The sequence below is a fragment of the Schistocerca serialis genome, chromosome 2 (assembly GCF_023864345.2).
Source record: "Schistocerca serialis cubense isolate TAMUIC-IGC-003099 chromosome 2, iqSchSeri2.2, whole genome shotgun sequence".
In the NCBI taxonomy this organism is placed as follows: Eukaryota; Metazoa; Arthropoda; class Insecta; order Orthoptera; family Acrididae; genus Schistocerca; species Schistocerca serialis.
The window spans coordinates 681,968,747-681,981,160 of record NC_064639.1 but is presented as its reverse complement, the minus strand read 5'-3'; the positions used below and the strand labels follow the sequence as shown (position 1 = coordinate 681,981,160).

Below are 12,414 nucleotides of genomic sequence, written 5' to 3'. Positions count from 1 at the left end.
AACTAATGCATTTATCTGGTTTGTGTTAATATTAAATAGGCTTCACTGCCTTCTGTTTTAAATTTACTGCAAAACTGGACAAAGATATTTCTATTACGGAGTGAGAGATATAATCCATCCTATTGCCTATTGCTTAGCATATTACACAAGAACTTTTCTTGTGCTTTATTTGTATTGCTTACTTCTTCTCATCCTTCAATACAATAACTAAAATTAATATAATTTTTACAGGACAAATTCATTACTTCTGTGCTTCATTATCTGTTTTGGAGATTAATATCAAACACATTTAGTCATTTATGGAAGCTGACTATGATCTTTGATCACTTAGTCTTTTGCTTGACACTTTACTTACTACTTAGATTACATTTTCTTTCCTATTACTATGATCTTAAGATTTTTTCAGTCAAACTGAACATCAGGCAAGGAAAGATCACAAGCCTGGGGGGCAAAAAAAAAAAAAAAAAAAACAGTTTTAATTTTGCTTTTGTTGACCACATATGATGCTCTGTTGAGAAAAGCTTGTCTATAATACAAGATGTTTTGTTCAAGCGCCCAGGTTCCCCAAGACACAATAACTAATGTTGTTGTTGTTGTGGTCTTCAGTCCTGAGACTGGTTTGATGCAGCTCTCCATGCTACTCTATCCTGTGCAAGCTCCTTCATCTCCCAGTACGTACTGCAATCTACATCCTTCTGAATCTGCTTAGTGTATTCATCTCTTGGTCTCCCTCTATGATGTTAAACTACACAAAGTAAAACCAGATAGTTGACTTACCACCTCATAGTCTTACACCTGGCTATCCATGGAGCAAACAGCTCTCTCAGCCATTTGTCCAGACTGGCGCTACCTCTAATCCACTTCTCAGTCAAACTAATTCTGTCCAATAAGACCATTTTAAAATCATCCTGAGCCATTAAAAGGTACAAATGAACAGTATCATTACTTCTTTTAACAATTATTCAACTGTTGTTTAATGTTTCTGGTGGCCAGCCCACTCTCGCTGCTTGCTCCCTGGTGTGCAGCATTGCAACACTCTGCCTGCCTGGAGAACATATGTACATTCTCAGACTGCAGTCCCAGTGTACATCGTCTTTCTACAATAACTAATGTAGCCTATTCAAAAATAAACAGCTAGTGCTACCGTCACTTTATATCTGTATTTAACATGGGAAAACAAAGCTAAGCTGCTTCAGACATTGGCCTGTTTGCACAAAATCCCACTGATGTTGTTGCAGATTGGACCAATCAGGTCCTGGTTTTCTGAAGAGAATGACACATTCATGCTTCAGTTAAGAGTTCCTCCTGTAACCAACTTTTACTACTCACCTCGAGCTTGATTTCATTCTCTGCTGGGACAAACCAAAACTCTCACACCACTATTATATTCCATAATTGCAACAAAATGGATACTGCTAAACAATAAGCTGCCTTCAATCTGATATAATGTACTCAAGACTCATTTTAATATCCTGCAAAAACACCAGAAACCACTCACTTACCTTAGTATTCTGTGAGCAGTAGTATGATTCTCGTGCTACAGAAACAAGTCAAAGCCAAGCTGATTTCTAAAACAGTCATCAAGGTCAGACAATAATGCATCCAAAGACATTTCATCAAACCAACAATCTGTGGCTGAATTCCACCACACCACAGACCAGCTCTTTATGCTCCAGCATTTAATAGCTCTTAACAAAGTTACCAAATTTTCCACAATACATCATCTGTCAGGGAACCTCGATTCAATACATCTGCATCTACATCTACATACATACTCCGCAATCCATCATACGGTGCGTGGCGGAGGGTACCTCGTGCCACAACTAGCATCTTCTCTCCCTGTTCCACTTCCAAACAGAACGAGGGAAAAATTACTGTCTATATGCCTCTGTACGAGCCCTAATCTCTCTTATTTTATCTTTGTGGTCTTTCCGCGAAATGTAAGTTGGCGGCAGTAAAATAGTATGAGTTAGAACCTTGGATAACTTTATACAACGGATTGCACCTTTCTGGAACTTCGACATTAAACTACACAAAGTAAAACCAGATAGTTGACTTACCACCTCATAGTCTTACACCTGGCTATCCATGGAGCAAACAGCTCTCTCAGCCATTTGTCCAGACTGGTGCTACCTCTAATCCACTTCTCAGTCAAACTAATTCTGTCCAATAAGACCATTTTAAAATCATCCTGAGCCATTAAAAGGTACAAATGAACAGTATCATTACTTCTTTTAACAATTATTCAACTGTTGTTTAATGTTTCTGGTGGCCAGCCCACTCTCGCTGCTTGCTCCCTGGTGTGCAGCATTGCAACACTCTGCCTGGCTGGAGAACAATGTACATTCTCAGACTGCAGTCCCAATGTACATCGTCTTTCTACAACAACATTTTTTCGTGCACAAAACCAATAACACAATAATAATTCAAAGTACTATCCATCATTACCTATCTAACAGACAAAACTACGAAAAATCCAGGTTGATATCTAAATGATGATACGTAATAAGTTTAGGCAATTCACTTGCCTGTAGTCTGCTACAACAATTTTGTCACCTCACAATCTTCTAGATTTCATGGACTGACCACCAAAAGATACAACACTATAAGATGCAAGATAAGCGCAAAATTACTTGTGGTTGTTAAGCATGAAAGTACTGTTATTTTTAGTTCAGATACATTTTGCTGTTGCCAATGTAATCTGCATATATTGACATGTTGTTCTGTTCTTTTAGTCCATTACCTTTTAGCCCATATTTCATTTTGTCACTCATATTTAGAATATTCATTTACAGGAGCTGTCTTTGGCCATAAAGGTTCCTCACCGACAGCACTGGAATTAAAAGCACGAGCCACCTTTACTCTTAGTCAGCTTCAGTCATTGTTGCCAGGGGTTCTCAACTCATGGCTTGGCAGCAGATACAAGGATGGGATTTTGACAATTTTCACTGCACTTCAGAGCCCACTTCTCAACAAACAGGTAATGTAAAAAAGACATCAAGATCAAAAACTTGAAGTTATAATCTTGTCATAGTGCTGAATTATAACGAACACAACCAATATTTATGTATAATAAACATAAATATTTAATGATCATATCAGACTTTTCAGTAGGGTAATTGTTAATAAGAATGTTATGTGCTGTGATCTCATGAATTATAAATTAAAGAATAATTACATCTGAGATTAAAGTAGATATTGTTCAAAATGATAAAAAATCATAAAGTTCTCAGTGAATTACATAAATTTCTTCTGAAAAACTTACATTTCTTAAATATTGAATTTTCAAATTGTTTTCCTATTTTAGATATCAGAAGATAGGCCAAAAAATAATTCAGTTTCTTGTAGTGCATTATGTATCAGTGCTTTCTGTTAAAATACATTCAAAACATTTTTGAAGCTTATGATGTGTCAATGGGAGATGACAAGCTTAGCAGTGTGTCTCACCTACATCGTCTACTTCTTTTTCATATTCATCTGTACGATGATGATGAAGTCCCATGCTTCTTGACAGAGCATAGGGGAACGATGTGGGAGACCCGCACCACCATACTAGGCAAGCTCCTAATGGAGGTGTTTTGCCGTTGCCTTCCTCTAACCATAATGGAGATGAATGATGATTATGAAGATGACACAACAACACCCAGTCATCTCAGGGCAGGTGAAAATCCTTGACCCCGCCGGGAATCGAATTTGGGACCCCGTGCTCGGGAAGCGAGAATGCTACTGCGAGACCATGAGTGGCAGACATTCATCTGTATAAACAGAAACAAACCACTGCACTTCAGAAGCATTCGTTCTGCTAATGTATACTATGCAGTGTTACATCTGATGGTTATTAACACAATTCAGGGAAATTCAGCAGCGAAAGATTTTCACCAATACCTTTCCAGAAACGCAACATGGGTTCATGTACATTCCATGCAATGAAGACTGCCTATATGTGACACCTGTCTGTCAGAATATTAAACGGTTCACAATTTTTTGCATGTTTCAAAGACTTGCAACATATGCTCTAAAATGTTAATTAGGGGCTGTTAATTTTGCAGGAGCGTACCTTTTGAACTTTTTTTTTTCATTCTAAAGGTTTTTGTAATTAAAGTAAGTAAAGTTTTGTATCCAGAATGAATCCTCCATGCTGCTGCAGGTTTGCACTGTTTTGAAACTCCCTGACAGAGTAAAACTGTGTACTGAAGTGGGACTTGAACCATGAACCTTGCCCTTTTGTGGACAATGCTCTTACTGATGGAACTACTCATGTACTACTCACAACCCAGCTTTTCAGCTGTACTTGTACCAGTATCCCTGTCCTCCCATCCAGACTTCATGGAAGGTCTCCTGTATTCCTTTAAGTACTATCCTTCTTTCCAACAGCAGTGCTAGTCTCAAAAGATATTCAGGAGAACATCTACAAAATTGGGAGGTAGGACAGGGATACTGGTGGAAGTACAAGTACAGCCATGTGGGCAGGTCATGAATAGTACCCAGATAACTCAATTAGTAACTGTGTTGCCCACGAAATACAAGGTTCTAGGTTCAAGTAACGGTCTTGCACACAGTTTAAATGTGACTAGTATATGATTTCAAAAAACAGTTTAATTTGTCAGTGACAAGCACAAATATGCAATCATAACAAAGTCTGCAGCACTGATTTTGATATGTAAATATTTCACATTTTTCATGTGCTCTCCAAGATGACTGAATAACCAGAAAATCAGAGGTGACTGTCAATCGAATGGTTATAAGACTGGTGGTAATGTATGGCTCAGAAACATGGACAGTGACTGTGACAGAAGAGAAATTCCGAGAAGTTGGGAGAGGAAAATATTAAGAAAGATTTTTGGAGGAGTGAGTGAAGCAGAGCAATGGAGAATACAGTAAAATAAGGAACTGGAAGGGCAAAAGATTAACATGGTTGGGCCATGTAGAACAGATGTCAAAGGATAGATTGTCAAGGTCTACAGAGGAAATTCAGGTGGCAGAAGGTGGAAAGGGAGACCAAAGAAATGATGGCTGGATGATGTAGAGAATGACTTGAGAAAGGTGGGAGCTAGAAGATGGAGGAAATGAGCAGAAGGTCATAAAGTATGAGTTGCAATCATTAGAGGGGTCAAGGCCTTTCATGGGCTGTAATGGCTAGGAGTAAATAAGATGGCATCACCCTCAAAGACACTGCTGTCATTCCATCTTCCATATGCTCCTTCATCGACTGTTATAAATGTATAGCTGCCCCCAGCTATGACTTGAAGGTAGACAGAGAAGTATTTTTTGTAATTATAATATGCAGATTTAAGGATATTTCTTACGTAGATATGTTCATGCACACTACAGAATTTGTATGAATGCTCAAAATAGCTCACTGTTTTGTCAGGGCTTAGTTCTAAACACAAAATCATTGTGCCATCCAGTCCATTAATGTCTAGAAAAGGATGCTGGATTTACTATGCCTAAGCTGTCAGTCAATTTTTTGGCTGATGCCTGATGATGAGCCTGACAGACAGTGTGGTTCAAACTGCGTTCATGCTCTTAAGATGTGAAAGAGAGATGTAGAAACCTGGAATGGGGAATAGTGCAGAATGAAGAGTGGTTGAGCAAGATCTGAAAGGGAGAGCACTTCTAAACTTTGTGTTATGCTTAGCAGCTAGCTGTAACTCTTCATTACAGCAGATGATGATGGCAATGATGATGATCATGATGATGATGATACATGCAAATGTGTGCTGTCAAATATGAATAAGTGCTTTCACATCACATCAGTGTGATTCCCAACTGCATATAAGATGAAGAAGAACTGAAACATTACATAGTGACTCCGAACCAGACTTTAGTCACTATTGTGTGTTTTCTTCGATTAGTGTAGATTTCATTATTAAATCTATTAGTTTTGCTTTAAAACACTATCACTTTATGTTATTGATAGGTATATCTCAGATACTTTAACAACAGAAATGACAATGAGCCAATCAGAATTCAACTGTCCTTTTAATAATCAGTTTGTGGTCGAATTGAGATGTCAGTAAAAGAAAGGATCTTTCTTACTTGTGCTCAAAACAGAAGCTAATAACTTAATGTTAACATAATGCGCTTTGAATTACTACAGACATACTGTGTCGCACAAAGTGTTTATTACTCATATTTTGACCCCCACCCCCCATAGACTGTGCTGAGGTGGGGTGGCTCAGGTAACTCAGAGATTCAGATACCCATACCATAGGTGTAACAACAATGAAGAGGTGTCTGCAGGGAGGCCAGACAAACATGTGGTTCCCGAAGAGGGGCAACAGTCTTCATCAGTATTTCAAGGACAGCAGTCTGGATGATTGCCTGAACTTGCTTTATAAAATTAGCCAACATGGGCTTGCTGTGCTGGACCTGTGAACAGCTGAAAGTGAGGGTAAACTAGTCATCATTTTTTTTCAAGTGTGTGTAGTTTTTCTTTGTGGTTATATGATGATGTCCTCTTGGGTGAAATTTTCAAGAGAAAATAGTCCCTCATTTGGATCTCCTGGCAGGAGGATATTATCATCAGGAAAAACAAAAGTGACATTCCACAAGCCATAACAGATCACTTACTGGGGTATGGAGGTTAGAGAATTTAAAATGTGTAATTGATAGGTTGACATTAGATATAGAGGGAATTAGTGAAGTGTGATGGCAGAAAGAATGGCACTTCTGATCAGGTAAGTGTTATAAATACAAATTAAATAGAGGTAATGCAGGAGTAGGTCTAATAATGAATAACAAAATAGGAATACAAGTAAGCTGTTATAAACAGCATAGTGAATGCATTATCATAGCCAAGATAGACATAAAAACAACTCACACCAAGTTTATGTGCCAACTAGCTGAAGAGATTGAAAGACTTATGATGCTATAAAAGGAATTATTCAGATAGTTAATAGATAAGAAAACTTAACTGTGATGGGGGACTGAAATTTGATAGGAAGAGAAGGAAAAATAGTAGGAGAATGTCGACTGAGGAAAGGAATGAAAGAGAAACTTCACTGACACTACTTTGTGCAGAGCGTAATTTAATCATTGCTGACACTTGGTTTTCGAATTATGTAAGAAGGTTGTCTGCATATGGAAGAGACCCTGTGATACTGGAAGGTTTTAGATTGGTTGTTTTATGGTAGGACAGATATGAGAGTTTCAAAGGGAACATTAGGCAAAGTTTGACTGAAACAGAGGAAGGGAAAACAGTAGAAGATGGATGGACAGCTTTGAGAGGCAACAGAGAATCAATTAGGTAAAAAGCCAAAGCCTAGTAGAAATCATTAAATAAAAGTGTGGTTTGAAAAGTTCTCAGAATGGAATAGAAAAAAATGCACTTACATCACTGAAACTTTTTTTATTTTTCAATATAGTCTCCTTGTAGATTAATGCACTTGGTCCAACAGTGTTCCAGTGCCTTGATGCCATATCGAAAATGTCTTTCCTCCAGGCCTGTAAAATTATTGTCAACTCCAGCTATCAGTTCTTTGTTTGAAATAAATCTGTCCACCAAAAAAAAAATTCAGTTTTGGGAAGAGATGGAAGTCTGATGGAGTCATATCAGGTGAATAAGGCAGGTGTGGCAACAATCCATGCCTTAGTTCATGTAATTCTACTTTGTCCATTCTCCTGTGTTTTTGATCCAGCATCAAGAGCCACACCCATCTTGTTGATAATTTTTTCATTTGTAATTCTTTGTTAAAATGTGATATGTCTTTTCAGATGACATATGCCAAGCATGACCAATTTCACTCACTTTCAGTTGGCGATCCTCCATGACCATTTTGTGCACTTTTGCAATAATTTCTGAAGTAGTGACACATCTTGGCCGACCACTGCATGGATCATCATCTAAGCTCTCCCGACCAAATTTAAATTCATTTGTCCAGTTGGCAACAGTTGAATATGAAGGAGCAGAGTCCACCGGTGTATTCTGGAAATCAGCATGAGTGTCCTTTGCTTCCATACCTTTCACTACTTAATCACTCTATTCTTTCCATCTTCGCAAATCACTACACGGGAACAACAAGTGCTCTTCCAAGAGCACTGGCGTAGCTCGTGTTCACAGGCAACAGTCCAATGAATATCATGTGAATGACTCGTTGCACTAGTGCTGACCTCTTATGGTGATTCTGAGAAGTTTATGAACCACCCTTATAACATATGAATGAAAGCACTTAATGAGACAGTAACTTTTAAAGATGGGCTTAATTTTTGGTGAACTCTGCCCTGAGTTAAGTGAAGTTGGCTGCTTACCTCAGGGTCAGAGGGATATGTAGCATGACCACTTCTGGGTTAGAGAATGGGAATGCTTGTCTTCCAGTACTGTCAACTCGTACTGAGCAGGTGGTGTGGTATAAATTTTCACACGAAAATAACATGGAATTGTGAATGTGCGTTACACAGACAGTCACCCTCAAATGCAAGAAATGTGAAATTAACTTAAGGCTGTTGTAATATAATACATTGAGTACAAGAAAACACATTCAGGATGCTTAGTAAATATTTGTGATCGTGTTTCATGTTGCATAATGCATTTGAATATAAGAACAATTATTGTTATTAATCATCTGCTCAAATAGCCAGCACCACAACTTTGGTGTCAGAGAAAGGTTGATACGAAGTGTTTTGAACGGTGACGACATTTAACAATCAGTACTTGAGGGCCAACGGCCAGCTTATCACTTCCTTACTATACTAGTCTGTTGGGGTTCATAACACTCCAGTTTATGTAGGTCACTAGTTAATAATAAGATGAATACACAAATGGCCCAAGGTGCTGCTGCACAATGTCGGTATTGGTTTAACGACCACTGCTGCAGGAGCATATAAGATTCTGGGAAACATAGGTACCATGCAAAGGAAAGTTAAAGATACCTTTGGGGAAATGAGAAGCAATTTTATGAATATCAAGAGCTCTGATGAAAAGCTAGTATTAAGCAGAAAAGGGAAAGCTGGAAGGTAGAAGGAGTGTATAGACGCCATCAACAAAAGTGATTAATTTAAGACAATATTATAGGAATGGTAGAGGAAGTAGACAAAGATGAAATGGGAGATGTGATACTGAGAGAAGAATTTGACAGAGCACTGGAAGATTTAAGTCAAAATAAGGCCTGTGAAGTGGATAAGATTCCGTCATACATATTGAGATCCTTAGGAGAGCCAGCCATGACAAAACTATTCCACCAACTCTGAATACCTGAGACAGCCAAAATACCCTCAGACTTCAAGAAGAATGTTATAATTCCAGTTCCAAAGAAAGCAGGTGTTGACAGATGTGAATATTATTGAAATATTTGTTTAATAAGGCCTGGTTGCAAAATACTGACACATTTTATGTACAGAGTAATGGAAAATCTGGTAGAAGCTGGCCTTGGGGAATGATAATTGTGGATTCTGGAGAAATGTAGGAACACACGAAGCAATAGTGACCCTATTACCTTTCTCGGAAGGTAGGTTAAAGAAATCCAAATCTACATTTACAGCATTTGTAGATTTAAAGAAAGCTTTTGACAGTTTTGACTGGAAGACATTCATGAAATTCTGAATGTAGCAGGGATAAAATACAGGGAACAAAATGTTAATACATGTTGTACAGCAACTAGACTGCCGTTATGAGAGTACAGGGGCCTGAGAAGGGAAGCAGTAGTTGGCAAGGGTTTGAAATATGGCTGCAGCCTGTTGCTAACATTATTTAACCCTAGAAACACCAAGGTATTTTAGGTTACACGGAGCACCAACCAAGGGCAAATTTTGCCCGTGTTACAATAAGTTGTAAATCTTGTAATTTGTTGTAATATGTATTTATTTTATGTAATTCTGTTTCCATTGAGATATTAGTTTAACAGGAAATAGTGACAACATAATTGAAAGCTTAATTTTTTAACACTCATAGGGTGAATATAACAACCAAGAATGGTCAAATCTTGGTCAATGAAAGTTTGTGTAAACAAGATAAGAAGCTTTGTAATTGAATACAAAGGCTGTCTAAAGTTTCTATGCACTCTTTGATCTATTAACTGAATAATACAGCTTTGTTGAAAACTCTCGGAAGACTCTTTTCACTTGGAGAGAATATTTTCACTTACAGATGACATTTACCTCCTGCACACAAAATGGTTGATTCTGAATGAGTCTTACACAGATGGTGCCCACAGCTTCCACATGTTAACTTGGTTTTTGTAATGTTGTGTCTTGCTCTTTGGTTACTTGCATTCTTCAAGCATAAGTAGCACCTTGCTTTCCTAGTTGGTTCTTCATTTCCAGCAATTTTGTTTGCCTCTAGTTTCTTTCCTAGGATCTCTCCCATCATGCAAATAATAGGCAACTGGAGTCCTTTCAAATCCATGGCTCGCTCTTCTACGTATGGTTTCAAAAGTTCATAGCCTAATTCATGGAGATACAGTTTTCTGGCATTTGGTTTCCCTTCATTCCATTTAGACGCATTCATCTCGAACAGTGTGTGAGTTAACTGCAGCTATATCAAGTAGGCTGTAGAACATTGACAGTGGTCATCTTCTCATACCCCTTTCTGTAGAGTATGTCCTGACCATTTGATCTATGGTATCCACTCCTCCCTTAGTGGAATTATAGTACAGGCTTATGTGTGTTTTCTTTTTTGGTGTATCAACTTCTACTCCTGCATTACGATGTTGTGCACACATCATCAACAGATTTTTCTTTGGTTTTACCTTTGTGATGTAATTATTACTGGTGGCTTCATAGAAGATGCGAATTTGGAGGAATACAGCTCTCTGCCTGCTATCGTCTTAAGTTGCTGCGGTACATGTTTTCTGTTTGATTTGAGTATCCCAACCAATCTAAGTTTGTAGTCTTGATAGAGAATCTCCGCCAACCCTATAGAAGTGTAGAAGCGGCTAGTTGTGACATTGTAGCCTGTATTCTTTATTGGCTCCACCAGTCTCTTCACAATCTCAATAGGACATTGTTCACTGGCAGGTCTACTGTCTTTTCCAGCATACACTTCAATTTTTATTATGTATCGTTCAGTTGCACTACAAAACATTCTGACTAATATTCCATACTTTCCAGGTTTGTCTTTGAGGAAAACTTTCAAAGGACAACGACCTCTGAAAAGACACAACATTTCATCAATTGTATTGTCAGGTCCACTTCTGAAGTACCGTGGGAATATTCCATTCAATACTTCAAATACTTCACGCAGCGGCGCAAATTTGTCACGTACACGTATTTCTGACCTGGTGCCTTTATCAACAAAGCGAAGAAATTTCAATAGCTGATCTAAGCCACGTTCGAATCTAAGCCACACCTGAAAAATGAGACTCTAAATCAAGGAAAAAAAAATTTTCCCGAATCTAAGCCGCACCTGAAATTTGAGACTCGAAATTCAAGGTGAGAGAAAAAGGTAGCCATTGCTATGCGTCAGGCGCTCCGTCCATATTTATACGGGTACCTTTCCTTTTTCACGGGCTTCGTCTGGTTTGAATTGATTGCTTATTTTTCTTTAATCTGATAAGTGCCGTTCTCTTTGTTATAGGTGTTTACGTCACTCTAAGCTGAAAATACATTACTGTATTGTGCCATGCATTGTTTGTCACTTTCTGATAATGAGTGTTTACGGCCTGTTGCCGCTCGCTGCATAGCTTGCTTTTGTGCTCAGTACTGCCGCTTACAATTAAAAAAAAAAAATGAGATTTTCACTCTGGAGCGGAAATTTGGTAGAGCACTTGCCCGCAAAAGGCAAAGGTCCCGAGTTCAAGTCTCGGTCCGGCACACAGTTTTGATCTGCCAGGAAGTTTCATATCAGCGCAGACTCCGCTGCAAAGTGAAAATCTCATTCTGGAAACATCCCCCAGGCTGTGGCTAAGCCATGTCTTCGCAATATCCTTTCTTTCAGGAGTGTTAGTTCTGCAAGGTTCGCAGAAGAGCTTCTGTAAAGTTTGGAAGGTAGGAGACAAGGTACTGGCTGAAGTAAAGCTGTGAGGATGGGGCGTGAGTCGTGCTTGGGTAGCTCAGTTGGTAGAGCACTTGCCCACGAAAGGCAAAGGTCCCGAGTTCGAGTCTCGGTCCAGCACACAGTTTTAATCTGCCAGGAAGTTTCATATCAGCGCACACTCCACTGCAGAGTGAAAATCTCATTCAAGGCAGACTCATGTTTCCTATATTGTTGGTTTTAGGAATATTGTTGTTATCGTTGTTGTTGTGGTCTTCAGTCTGAAGACTGGTTGGCTGTAGTTCCTCACACTATTCTATCCTGTACAAACCTCTTCATCTCCGAATAACTACTGCAACCCATATCTATTTGAACCTACTTACTGTAATCATTCCTTGGTCTCCTTCTGCAATTTTTACCCTCCACACTTCCCTCTAATACTAAACTAAAAATTCCTTGACCTTTCAGAATGCATCGTATCATCTGATCCCTTCTTTCAGTAAGTT

General features: G+C 38.6%; 1 protein-coding gene across 2 annotated transcripts in view; it reads left to right on the top strand.

Moving 5' to 3' along the window:
* LOC126457801 (sorting nexin-14-like) overlaps positions 1-12,414 on the top strand; it is a 215,651-nt gene that overhangs the window by 191,798 nt on the left and 11,439 nt on the right. For both annotated transcript variants that reach the window (XM_050094398.1, XM_050094399.1), the window contains one exon: positions 2,796-2,980. In XM_050094398.1, the coding sequence (XP_049950355.1) occupies positions 2,796-2,980 (185 nt within the window). The remainder of the gene's footprint in view (positions 1-2,795; positions 2,981-12,414) is intronic.